The sequence below is a fragment of the Balearica regulorum genome, chromosome 1 (assembly GCF_011004875.1).
Source record: "Balearica regulorum gibbericeps isolate bBalReg1 chromosome 1, bBalReg1.pri, whole genome shotgun sequence".
NCBI classification, from domain to species: Eukaryota; Metazoa; Chordata; class Aves; order Gruiformes; family Gruidae; genus Balearica; species Balearica regulorum.
The window spans coordinates 197,829,177-197,843,206 of NC_046184.1; the positions used below are offsets into that span (position 1 = coordinate 197,829,177).

A 14,030-nucleotide genomic window follows, 5' to 3' on the forward strand; every position below is an offset into this window, starting at 1 on the left:
AAGTATGACTTAAGTATGGAACTTTTCTTTGGATTACATGGTATATACACATCTCAGCATCTGTAAAAAGAAAAAAATTATATTGAAGCCATTTCGTAACACATTATGCTAAGGTAAATTCTCCGTGATGCTTTTCATGGTAAACATGCATTCAGAAATTATCTTCAGTCTATATACTTCGATATTTCATTTACTAATTGAGTAGGTAAATTCCTAAGTATTAAAAAAAATATTCAAGCCACAAATTCTACCCTCCTTTCTTTCATACCATTTGTATTTCAATATCATACTTACATAGTTCACCTTTTGCAATTTAGCCACAGTTGTTTCCCTTTCTGGGCCAGGAAAGAATGCCTCTGCATTACTGTTTGAAGAGGGACATACGCAACTGCACATTATGAAAGGACTTGCCAGCACTGTCAGAGGCTCAGAGAAGGATTTACATTTGCACAGATGCAGAACAATAATGGAATACCACTGTTGTCCTCCCAGCTCTCTCAAACATATCTTCCTTGGCTAATAACTTAATGTATATTGAATGAAATGTTTCCTGCTGCTTGACAGCACATGCTTTGCCTCCCTTATACACTATTCTGGCACTACAAAAATTCTGTGTGTCAGCTTGAAGGAAATAGTTCCTAAAGATATGTGCAGCATAGGGTAAATGTTGACCTATATATAGCTGGGAGTGGGGATTAGCTGGGAAGACTTTGAATCCTCCCTATGAAAAGTCATTGCAAGCTGGTTCATCTCTTCCCCTAGCTGCTAGCCATTTGAATAGAATGGCAAAATCCTTCTCCATAAATGTTCTGCCCAGCCTGTTATTTTCTTTGATGGCATAATTTTATGTTAAGGCTGTAATATATATCCTAGGGCCTTTTTTTTAATTTTTTTTGAGCAGATACGGATGCAAAGGAAGACACTGAAAAATTGCCCGTTTATTCAGCATACTTACAGCTACATGTGTTAGTTATTGTACTGATTGTATGATATTGTACTGGGGAGAAGCAGGAAACCTCACTGTTCTTTTTCAGTTCTCCATGTGCTTACAAGTACTGTAACGCATAAGGCAGTTTATAATTAGTACCATGACTCACTTAATACTAGTAACTGCAACTATGCCCTCAGAGGAAATGACTTTTCCATACCCTTCGGTTCAATTCTGTCTTGTATTAATGGCCTACCCTTTTCTCTTGTGTCTCTTGTTCCAGAACTCCTGAGCTGATGTTAAGAAGTGGCTTCTAGCAGGTGTGAGGGAGAAGACAAGTCAGACTTTGGCCCTCACAAATACTCTTCCAACTGTGCCTGCTTCCAGAAAAACGGAAGACAAAGCAGAAACAGCAGCTTCCAGAATTCCACTCCTTCTCCAGAAGACAAATACAAATCAATTGCACAAGAACATAGCCTGAATTCAGATAAAGAAACTACAGAAGACCTCCTTGCTTTGAGACCTGTCCTATTAAATCTGTTCCTGATTATAAGAGAATGAACTTCTGTGAACAATTAAGCAAGAGGCTTTGAAAAAAACCTGGAGAAGTAGCAGATGGTGAAGCACACAGACATCTTTGGGAGTTCAGGGAACACTGAGTTGAGTTTCACATGCTTGGGCTTTCTTGTGTCCCCTGAAGACATGATGAGCCACCAAGCAAAGAAGATTAAAAAATAATTTGCTAATTTATAAATCCAATATCTGCTTCATGTTCCTGTTGGAAAGATATCAAAGAAAAAGGGACAATGGAGATCGAGGGTAAGAAAAGGTAAAAAAAAAATCTCTTAAAATAATTTTCTGTTAGGCTGACATGTTCTTGCTCAAACCCCCATGGTCAGTAAGTTAAAGACCGAGTCTGAAACTTGCCTAGTGTTTGTACAAAATTGCTACTTTTAAAGGTGAAATTAATCTCTTAAGTTACAAAATCATACATAGGTGTCAAGGTGTCAGATTCTCCTGCATTTACTTATGAATTGCCTCTGTGAAATTAATGAGAACTGCTTAAAAAAAATTAATCATTCCTGTGAATACTAGATTCATAGTCTTAACTTTCAATTTATATGTACAGTCTATATTCACTATAGCTTTTTTTGAAAACAAGTGAAAGTTTTCTTCCTGCACTAGCCTAACTTTGAATTCAACATATTGCTTTACTGGGAAGAATGCATAATCTCGCTAACAGCTAAAAGGCAAAGCAAGTTTCTTGTGTGAACAGTGTCTAAATAAATTTTATGAGCGAAATGCTTATTTGGATGTTAAATTGCAATTAAAAGTGTTCTTACTTGCTATCAATGGGCCTGCATGAAGACAACAGCCTCCACCCTCAGCCTTGCAGTCTGCAGAATCCCCCCACGTACAGCCTCTGCTTTTTCCTGCGTGTTAAGGTTGGCTTTGCTTCGTGTTAGAAAGTCATTGATAGCAACAGCTGACTATTATTTCAGGGTCTGTTCCGCTGCTTTCCTGGGAAATTTTGTGAGAATTCATGGAAGTTATGTATTTCTATTGCAAGGTGACTGTGGGATAGAAAATTTGGGGGTTTGAATCTCTTTTTCTTCTACGTCAGTTAACTAGGCCCTTCTATTGCAAATTTTGTACATCTGGAAGTCTCTGAGGTTTAGACATTGCACAAATTATCCATGCAGCAGGCTTGTCTGTAATCCAGTAAGACATGAAGGTCTCTTGTAAAGACCTAGTCTGATAGTCAACTCGGTTGGCACCAAGGACTGAAATGGGACCAGAGATGAAACTAGAGACCTGCCAGGGACAAGGGCTGGAAAGTATGGATTGTCCTAGATTGAGCTGCAGGGCCAATAGTCAAACTGGAGACTGTGCACTGAACTGAGGTGGGACTGAATAAATCAGGCTGGGGAGTTGTAGCCAGGGAGAGGCAAACAGGCTTGACTTGAAACATACTTGACTTTTACATGGGAATGACTCAATCTGTTCTGCTAAACGCAGATTTCTTGCACTGAACGTTATTCGTGCTGCCAACAAGTTAGAATTCTGTATTTCAATATTGACATCCTTGGATACTATTAAATGATGGGCTTTGTTCCATCAGGATCAGAAATGACAAATATCTGGTCACGTCAGTTATACAGTCATTTCTGCTCATTTAGTTCCATGCAGTTTGTGGTGGTTTTTTTTTTTTCTTGGTTTGGGGTTTTGTTGTTTTTTTTTTTTAAATGTAAGTCTCAGTTAAATTAAGTTTTCATTAGACTATGTAGTGATATTTCAGAATCCCCACTGGAATTCTTTTCTTTCAGTATCAGTCAATTATAAAAAATTACATGTCTCAAAGATTTTGGTACAGCATTTTACCTGAGACTCAACTTCAATACTGATATCATACCTAGATATTTTTAGTGGTAGTCAAATGTCAATTTTCAAATCTGTGTGCAAAATTAGGGCTTTAGATGCCTAACTTGAAGTAAACATCTCAGTTTTAGCAGACCTTTGTGCTCTTGTGATGTCACACTGAAGTAGTTTGTTTCTTGAATTTTGGTCCAGCATGTCCTTAGTCCACTGCAAATAGATGTTTCCTGGGGCAGGGACAAGCTTTTATGCTATTTACTTTTTTTTCTATAGTGTCTATGATAACAAGACTGTGCTCCCAGTTGAAGCTTCATGGAGTCTGTGCAATATATATAAAACCAGTAGCTAAAGGACAGACTTTCAGTCCAGGTTTTGACTTTGAAGTTTTAGAACTTTTCTCTTAATTATATATACTTGGTACTATTATGTTAATTAATGGTAACAGGGGTGCAATTCCCTTAAATTCCCATCCTCATTCCTCTTTTTATTAACATGCAGATGCAATACAAATACTAAAAAAAAAAGCTTTTCTAGCTAATTAAAAATAACTTCTTTTCTATAAAGGCTTCATTGATTACATTGCAGATGAGTTTTGCTGGAATGTTAGTTTGCATTCAACACATGCTGCCTTTAATCTGGTTGCTATGCATCCACAAAAATCTTTAGGTACTGAAGAGCTTTAAACTGGTCCATGACCGGAGGGAGGGAGTGGACTGCAGCTCTTGCAGATGGGATACAGTCACCTACAGTTTTTGTTACCACAACTCACCAGCTGCTGATCCAGTCTTCACTGACTGTGAAACTCTTTACTGCTGCTTTTTTAATTATTTTTTTTTTCTGCAGTGTGGCTACTTCTGTTCAAGATAGGCACAACTGGGCTAACTGAAGAGAAGTTAACACAGGCTTTGTTAACTTTGCACCGAAGTCATACCCATATTTAAATAGAGACTTTGCATAGATTATAATAGCAGACATATTGTGTCTCATCAGCTCTTTCCATAAGTGTGTATGTGTAAATATGAATACATATGCATAATAAATAAGCATACAGTCTGTTGTACATTTAAAAATCTGATCTATGTCCTCTATAGGTGTCCTGTTCCCCATCTCGCCTTCCTTAACCTTAGAATCATAGAATCATAGAATGGTTTGGGTTGGAAGGGACCTCAATGATCATCCAGTTCCAACCCCCCTGCCATGAGCAGGGACACCCTCCACTAGACCAGGTTGCCCAAAGCCCCATCCAACCTGGCCTTGAACACTTCCAGGGAGGGGGCATCCACAGCTTCTCTGGGCAACCTGTTCCAGTGCCTCACCACCCTCACAGGGAAGAATTTCTTTCTAACATCTAGTCTAAATTGACCCTCTTTCAGCTTAAACCCATTACCCCTTGTCCTGTCACTACACTCCCTGATAAACAGTCCCTCACCATCTTTCCTGTAGGCCCCTTCAGGTACTGGTAAGCCACAATTAGATCTCCCCAGAGCTGCCTTTTCTCCAGCCTGAACAACCCCAACTCTCTCAGCCTGTCCTCATAGGAGAGGTGCTCCAGCCCTCTGATCAGCTTCGTGGCCCTCCTCTGGACTAGCTAGAAAAAACCTTTGCAGAAAACTCCCTTGACTTCTACATTTCCTGCTTCTCTTGTGTCCAAATATACAGAGGTATGCTGAGGGGCATACCATATCTGTCCTGTCACACTGACAGAGATGTAAACAATAACAATGGCATTTTGCAAAAGCACCCTGCCCCCAACTAGTGAAAGTCTTACCATCCACTTCACTGGAAGCAGTTAGGATGTCTTTATGTGTTTGGAGCAGTATTTCCTTGTAGCTATTACAGTTGTGTGACTGGACTTGTCACGTAACCCAGGAATCCCTTTCACTTCTTCTCTGTTTTCCCAGAAGATGATGCCCTGCGTCGTTTCTTCCTCTTTTCCTCCCTTCCTCTCACTAGGCCTTACATATGGCTCATGTTTCTTCCTCTGTGCCACCCATCCTTCTGTTGTCTGAAGGATAAATTGTTGCTTGTATTTCTGTATGAAACCCTGTTATGAAGGAGACAGAACTGATACAGAGCTGGGAAAGAGCATTATCTAAAGAGATATTACTGGGTATCATCCACTATCTGATGTGCAGATACTTGAAGAGGTGCTTGAAGTTGTGGCTTTTCATAATTTACGAAAATTGCATATCTTGTATTTCCTTCTGTTTTATATTCTACTTTTCTCCAAGTACATACAGCTCTGTTCACTGATGCCAAGAAAATATTATGAAGCTTTGGAGCATGATTAGATGCTCTATTCAGAAGCAACAGGGATGGAGAAATACTTCTTAAAATGATTAATGTGTGTATAATGTGGGGCCACTGATCTCATTCTAGTTATTGAGTGGATTTTCCTCATTTATGCAGAAAGATAATAGCTTCATTAAGAATGAAAATAAGAAAAATGTCATCAGGTAGTATGAAAAAAAAAATACCTTTGATAAGCTGATTACCCTATGTCCTAAATGGAGGCAAAAAACCTGGATTTGTTATAGTATTTAGGAAGCTACATTAGGCACTGAAATCAATTTTCAATTTTAGGCTCTGCTTTTTTGATGTTTCAAGGTTAAAGTGGGTGTTCTAAATCTGGCCATTTTATTGGCACCAAAGTCTGTAAGAAAACACCACCAGTAATTTAACATTTTGATTATTAAAAAAGTATGCCAACAGAAGTTCTTGCACCACTGTAGTCCCTCCTAATGCAATTCTCTAAAGAGCAATTGAGGAGTTTATTTTTATCACTGTTTTGGTTTAATCTTTTGCACGTTTTGAAATGCCAAGCATTTTGTACTGGTATTTTGTTACTTGTACCATCTGGAATAGAAAACCTTGTGATTCTTAGCAATTCAAATTTGTGGAGTAATGGTTACTGTACTATAGTTAAGAGTGAGGTTAGGTCCTCTCTTTGAGGACTAAAAGTAGCCTTTTCCTAGAGGAAGATCTAAGAGGAAATTTTACTTCAGCCTTCCAGTACCTGAAGGGGCCTACAGGAAAAATGGAGAGGGACTGTTTATCAGGGAGTGTAGTGACAGGACAAGGGGTAATGGGTTTAAACTGAAAGAGTGTAAATTTAGATCAGATATTAAAAAGAAGTGCTTCCCTGTGAGGGTGGTGAGGCACTGGAACAGGTTGCCCAGAGAAGCTGTGGATGCCCCCTCCCTGGAAGTGTTCAAGGCCAGGTTGGATGGGGCTTTGGGCAACCTGGTCTAGTGGAGGGTGTCCCTACCCATGGCAGGGGGGTTGGAACTAGATGATCTCTGAGGTGCCTTCCAACCCAAATTGTTCTATGATTCGAGAAGATTTTGAAATTTTATCATTTATTTGTGCCTTCTTGCTCTGCTCTTTATTTGCAAAGAATAAACTAAAACAAGTTTTATGGGTCTTTTAAGTACTTGCCATTAACATTTGCTTAATGCCATCAGGAACTGGCTTGAACATTAAAGCAAATAACTGAGAGATCAAAATCATTAGATGGAAATAAATGTCTGTTCCTGGCCTCTGTGCCCTTAAATCTTTTGGGTTTTTTTTAGTAGTAGTTCAAAAGTGTACAGTTCTTCTGATACTCAACATTTAGAAACACGTCAGCTTGCAAAAGGAATAAGAGAATACTTTCCTCCAGTTCTTTAATATTTGTCTAGGCCATGATAATACAGATATTGTGCTTAGAAGCTACCTATAATGGTTACACATGAGGAGTGCGGAGTAGGAGAATTGATTTAAACTCACTGCACCAATCTATAATAAAACAGTTTCAGCAAATTAGTGTGTAACAGATTTTAGGGCAAAACTAGGCATTTTGTGTGCTGCACAGGCCACGCCAGGGTTTTTTCTTGTTTTGTTTGTTTTGTTAGGTTGGGTTTTTTTTGTCATTGGTACTAGATAGGTCTATAGCTGTTTCAGTGATTTCTTTTAAGAAAAAAATTATTTGTTTTCTGTTAATGGAGCTATTCAAATAAAATAGAAGCTTTCCAGTAAGGGGTGGCTTTCCGATGAGAAGCACATGTGTCATCAGCAAATGGCAAGTTTATTCTCAAACTTCTTGAAAAGGCATTAGCAAGCAAGGATAAAGCAAGCTCCTGGCAGTGACTACAGACCAATGCAATCTGTAATCTCCAGCTAATGTGAAATATATACGATGTAATGTTTAAAACATCTGCTAGAAACACTTAAGGAATTGATTTAAGAATGAAGGTAAGTGCTTACTGTGTCATCGAAAGTTTTGATTTTATGTTTGGCATGCAGTCTCAAATCTACATGTAGTTGTTGAGTCACTGGTACTTGCCTGCCAGCACTGCGGAATGCTATTTGCTGCACTGCAAGCTACAGTACTGCAGCGGGTTTCCTCATCCATGAGTGACCTAATAATGTGTGTTTCTTATCAAACCACATGCTCCTACTGCAGAATCCATTCCGTCTTTCTAAGCACAGTGGTAAGGAAGAAAGGGGCTTGCATCCATCTCTTTCTGCTACTGCACACTTATTCTAAATTACTAGAAATATGAGGTCATTCTGCAACACAGAATTTTCTGTTTTCAAGAAAATGTCACTATTAAAATGGCTTTAATTTCATTTTATAAACATACTTTAATGTTGCAGAGAGTCTTTCAATTTTTTTTAATTGCATGTCCCTCCTTGTAAGGGGTTATATGACCTTATCCTGAACCAAACAGAACTCTTGTTTATAGCCACAGGACAATTGTTTATATGTATTTTTAAATCTAAATGCTGTTCTATTTGGAAAAGTGGTTATTAAAATGTTATCATAGGAATTTCTATATGTCGTACTTAAAAATTCTCAAATCACTCCCAATCATTTTAGATTTAAAAGACTTTTTTTTTTCTAAGTGCCACAGCTACAAAATTCCCACCTCGTCAGGTCTAATGGATTTTTTTTTACATTGTCACATACAATCATTAATAGTAGTTCTGTATAACAAATATGTATGTGATACCTTTAACTTCACTAGGATGACACAGCTTCCATAGTTCTGTCTTCCAAAGGGATAAGCAAGATTAAAAATAAAAAAAAGTTGGTTTTTTTTCCCCCCAAAATCTACAAACTGGAACATGTACTTTCAGTCAGACAGTATAATTTCTATATAGTCACTTTTCTCGGGTATTTTTATTTAGATATCAGGAAAAAAAATAAGGTTTACAAAGGTCACTGTCATAAGCTGTAAAAAAGACGGAGTTTGATAATGGATAACAGGATATGTATAAATCATTTTGTAATAAAATACAGTCCTTGCCACATGAATGGTCAGGATGTTGCTGATAGAAATCAGCATTATAATTAATGCTGTAGGAGTGGCTTTACATTCCAATTAAGTTTCTGCAAATAGGTTTCTACTGAAACCGTACTTGGAATACTTCTACTCTTTTTTGGGTTTTGTAGAGTTTGAGAAAGGCTCGTTTTTCGCCAATCTTTGGATCTGGGATCAGCATCAGTGTTAACTTTCCTTATCTTTGTTACTTAAATCAGTGCCTTCTCTTGTTAGGAGACTATCCTATGAAGTTGGCAATTTGAAATTTTTGAACCACTGAAATCAGTGGGAGTCTTGCTTGTTATCATCAATAGCAACATCTAGCCAATAAATATAATGGGATGGGGCCCCAGAGAAGGAACCAGAACTCAAAGGTTAAGTGGCATAGCACAGCTCATGTCTAAAAAACTGTGATGGGTTGGCCTTGGCTGGAGGCCAGGTGCCCACCAAAGCTGCTCTGTCACTGTCCATCTTCAGCTGGGCAGGGGAGAGAAAATATAATGAAAGGCTCCTGGGTCAAGATAAGGACAGGGAGAGATCACTCACCAATTACCGTCACGGGCAAAACAGACTCGACCTGGGGAAATTAATTTAATTTATTACCAATCAAAGCAGAGTAATGAGAAATAAACCCAAATCTTAAAACCCCTTACCCCCCACCCCTCCTTTCTTCCCAGGCTAAACTTCACTCCCGATTTCTCTCCCTCCTCCCCGCCAGCGGCACAGGGGGATGGGGAATGGGGGTTGCGGTCAGTTCATCACACGGTGTCTCTGCCGCTCCTTCCTCTTCAGGGGGAGGACTCCTCACACTCTTCCTCTGCTCCAGCGCGGGGTCTCTCCCACAGGAGACAGTCCTCCACCAACTTCTCCAACATGAGTCCTTCCATGGGCTGCAGTTCTTCATGAAATGCTCCAGCGTGGGTCTCTTCCACGGGGTGCAGGCCTTCAGGACCAGACTGCTCCAGCTTGAGTCCCCCATGGGGTCACAAGTCCTGCCAGCAAACCTGCTCCAGCCTGGGCTCCTCTCTCCACAGGTCCACAGGTCCTGCCAGGAGCCTGCTCCAGCACGGGCTTCCCATGGGGTCACAGCCTCCTTCAGGTGCCTCCACCTGCTCCAGCATGGGTCCTCCATGGGCTGCAGGTGGATATCTGCTCCACCATCATCCTCCATGGGCTGCAGGGGGACTGCCTGCCTCACCATGGTCTTCTCCATGGGCTGCAGGGGGATCTCTGCTCTGGTGCCTGGAGCACCTCCTCCCCCTCCTTCTGCACTGACCTTGGTGTCTGGAGGGTTGTTCCTCTCATATCTTCTCACTCCTCTCACTGGCTGCAAAAGTTGGTCCCAGTTTTTTTTTTTTCCCTTCTTAACTCTGTTATCCTAGAGCTGCTACCACCGTCACTTATGGGCTTGGTCTTGGCCAGTGTGGGTCCATCTTGGAGCCAGGTGGCATTGGGTGTATCTGACGCAGGGGAAGCTTCTAGCAGCTTCTCGCAGAAGCCACTCTTGTAGCCCCACCGCTACCAAAACCTTGCCACACAAACCCAATACAAAAACTTAACAGCCTTTGGCCCTAATCCAAAATGTCCCTGTCTGGTCTGCCTGTGGGGAGTTGTCCCTGGTTTATGAACCATGCCTAGTCATTGTCCTGAAGACTGGTGGTGGTTACGGGTCAAAGGTGTGCCAAGAAGCATGCCAACAATTAAATAGTGCAGATGATCAAAGGGTTGCATTGGAACACATGCCCTGGCCATGCTTACTCTATTAATACAGAGGTACTAAGAATATGAACATCTTGCTTCTATCTGGATGGATAGGAAAAAAAAACCAAAAACAAACCAAAAAACAACCCAAAGGCAGAAATTATCAAAAGGGGTGGAAAACACATGATAAAGGAGAGGCAAATGAAAGGTGTCCCACAGTAAATGGGAATGGGACATCAATTCCTGCTAGTATGAAAAAACAGTCTCCCTTGTAACAAGAGGATCAGCTTTATGAGGGGAACACGTATGGCTCATTTCCAGGAGCTCAGGAGCCCAACTCCTTTTTCCAGAACCTTGCACGCTTCCAGTTCTGTATCACCGGTTCTTCCCAACTCCTCCCCCTCTACTGCAAAGGTCACATACTACACGGAATCTGTAGTACTTGGAGTTTTTTCCTCCAATATTAATGTTAAATCATCACAGGACATAATTTGGGAGTATTGCCTTGTCACGTGGGGAACTTCAGTCAGTCATTGACAGCAGGATTGTCTGTGCCCTTGAATGTGTCCCTCCATTTGAGATGTTCAGCATAGAGAGGTGGCTGTTAGTTGAGAAAGCTGTTTCTCTCCAGGGTCCCATTCAAACAATTGTGCACGCTTCATAAGATGCTAAATCACTCCTGTGATCCCAGCTGGCAAGAAAGAATTCGATTTTGCCTGTGTGGCTTGGTGGTTCAACTGGTCTGGAGACTGTTTTAGTAGCTGATATGGATAGGACTGCATCAGTTTTCAGTTCTTCCATCCACATTTGTGCCCCTCATGCCACACCCTCCTGTGGGTTGTATATTACCTTGGTACCAAGACTTAAAAGATAAACATAGAGATTGGAATGCAGCCTTTTTGTTCCTTTGGACATAGCATGAAAAAATCCGTGATGACAAACTATGAAGATGTAACAAAATGGAATGTTAATAAGATGAAATAACAGAAAAAAGAACAAAGTCCTAAACTAAAGCAAAGAGTTAGATCCATCTTGTTTAAGTTACAATAGGTTTTGTATTCTTTCTGGTGAAGGCATGATCAGACCCACAAAATTTCTAACATTTTCTCATAATCCTGTAGTATTCAATATAGAAATCTTGCTGATTAATGAAATAAGATGTTGCAGCACTGGCAAAGCCCTACCTACCTAGATACTGTGTTGGATCCTGATCCACCTGAACTTTGTGGTTTTTAAGCTTCCTTCCATTTTAGTGGGCTCATCTTTTCTTAGAGTGATACACCTTCTGCAAACAGGTTCATTGTCTTTCCCCCCTTCCACAGAAACTCTGCTATCTGTTGCTGCCAAGTGGCAGTTTTAACTCCCTGTCACTGAGTAAAGTCATAAATGTTTTAGTTTTGTCAGGGCCTTGAATTGAGGACCTGCTGGAATGAAATAGAATTGTTGGCTGGCGGTCTGTAGTCCATCTTCCTGCTCAAAGCAGGAGGATCACCAATACTGGATCAGGTCAGTCATGGCTAAGCCTTGAAAATATCCCAATATGAAGAGAGCCTCTAGACAACCCATGCCAGTACTGTGCTTCTTTCCTAGTGACAGGCTGTTTCCCATTCAGTGTGAACCTCCCAAGCTGCAGTTTGTTGCCACTGCCCCTTGTTAGTCTTGCACTACTAAGAAGACTTCGGTTCCATCGCCTTTGTAACTGCCCTTCAGCTACTTGTGGGATGTTACTACATTGCACCTTAGTCTCCTCCTCATCAGACTAAACAAGCCCAACTCCCCCATCTTCTTGTAGATCATGTGCTTTGGGTGCCTGACCATGTTAGTAGTCTTCTGCCGGGATCTGGAACTGTGGAAGCCCAAAACATCATATTCTGGTCACAATAGCTCCAGCCTCATCGGCACTGAGCAGAAACTCACTTCCCCTGATCTGCTGGTCATCCTCTTTCCAGAGGGAGCATTGCCTCATATTCAGCTACATATCCCCAGCTCCTTTGAAGCAGGGCTGCTATTCAGCCCATCACTGATGCACAGCCCGTGGTCCCAGGTACCGAACTGCATGCAATGAAACTTGGAGGTTGCCCCCCTCCACTAGTTTCTCAAGGTCCCCTTAGCAAATTGGGATCCCAGATAGACTAAAGCTGTTTTCAGGAGAGGGAGCACTTTCCCGATGTCTTGAATGGCATGAGGACTTACCATACACCCTATGAGATAAAGTAGAAGACACATAACAATAAATATTCATGATCAAATTACTGACAGAAGAGCAGAAAAATGAGGTTTCCTTTGGTGTTCTGCATCCTTTAGAAACGTAAGGTTTATCAGCTGTAACTCTGCGTGCTCTGTGTGGTGGTGCCGCCTGAATGCTGGGAATTATGCGAAATACCAGCGTGCTTCCCTGCCGGCCTGCCCTGCTGAAGGAGGAATTTGCACGGGGTAGCGTCTCTGGATCTCAGCGTTAGTCACGACTCCGGCAGCCTCACGCCAGGCACGCACTGCCGGCCAAGCGAAGCTGCAGCCTTCCCCCCGCCCGAGGCGATCGGGCTCTGGCAAGCAGCGGGAGCGACGAGCCCCACGAACGGGGCACAAGGCCGCGGAAAGCCTCCCCCAGCTCCGCGGAGCCGGGAAATCCCGTCTGCGGGGCCTCCCTGCGCGGAGGCACAGCCGTAGGGGGCAGCAGCCCGACCGGGCCAAGCCGGGCCGCTACCCGCCACGGAAAACCCGCTAAGGGGCTGGGTTGGGCGCGCCTCTCTCCCACAGCCGCTGCCGCTGCTGCTTTTACGGCAGCTACTCCACCCGCTTCCCCCCCCACCCCCCACCGTTCCCCTTCTCCGCGGCGCAGACCTCACTGTGAGTCCGTCCCTCTCGCTGCCGTGCGCAGCCCCACCCCCTTCCCCGTGTGGGGAGCGGCGGCGGCGGCCGCGGCAGCAGCAGCTAACGGTCCTTTGTGTGCCGCGGCGGCATGTGAGTGGCGGGACAGGACAGGACAGGACAGCACGGGTCGGGACGGGACGGGACGGGGCGGGAGGCCGCGGGCGTGCGGCGCTGCAGGAGCGGCTCTGCTCGTTCACAGGCCCGGCGGCTCCTTCTCTCCCGGAGAGGGGGGCAGGCGCCCGCCCATCCCTGTACCCGCGCGGGCTCCGGCGCCCGTCTCGGGCCTCCGGGGTGCCCGAGGGGGAGGGCGAGCAGGCAGCGGGTGGGCGCCGGGGCAGGGCGCTGCGTGTCTCTCTTCAGCTGGTGTCTCTCGTGTTGTGGCAGGCTGGCCCGGGTGACCGTCCTCCATGACTGCCTGGGCTGCAGGACCTTCGAGCTGCCGCCTTCCGCGGCTGTGGGGGACGTGAAGGCGCGGATTGACGCGGAAGCCGGCTTCCCCCGCGCCGAGCAGCGGCTGTGGCACCGCGGAAGAGAGGTGAGGGGGCGCGGCAGGGCGGGCGGGGGGCGGCGGCGGCAGCTCCCCTTCTCTGGTGGCCTCTCACACCGCCGTGGTGCTGGAAGTCCCCACCCGGCTGACTTCTGCATCTTGCCAGGTCTTCAGGTGCGTTGGCAGCACAGTGTGTGCGGCCTTAGGTGTGAGCCTCTCATGGGAAGCAAGGAGGTCATTTGGACACACAGCTAACCGTCATACTTCTCTTGATAGTGCCAGCTTTTAGCATTTGAGTTTTTGTGTCTTTTCCTGACGTAATCCATGTGCTTTATCCTTATTTCTTTTTTTTGGGGAGCAG

General features: G+C 43.5%; 1 protein-coding gene across 3 annotated transcripts in view; it reads left to right on the top strand.

Annotated features, from left to right (window-relative positions):
• Positions 1-14,030, top strand: part of SACS (sacsin molecular chaperone) — a 64,744-nt gene that overhangs the window by 17,315 nt on the left and 33,399 nt on the right. For all 3 annotated transcript variants that reach the window (XM_075742154.1, XM_075742153.1, XM_075742152.1), the window contains 2 exons: positions 1,212-1,757; positions 13,567-13,717. In XM_075742154.1, coding sequence (XP_075598269.1) covers positions 1,735-1,757; positions 13,567-13,717 — 174 coding nt within the window. In that variant the 5' untranslated portion in view covers positions 1,212-1,734. The remainder of the gene's footprint in view (positions 1-1,211; positions 1,758-13,566; positions 13,718-14,030) is intronic.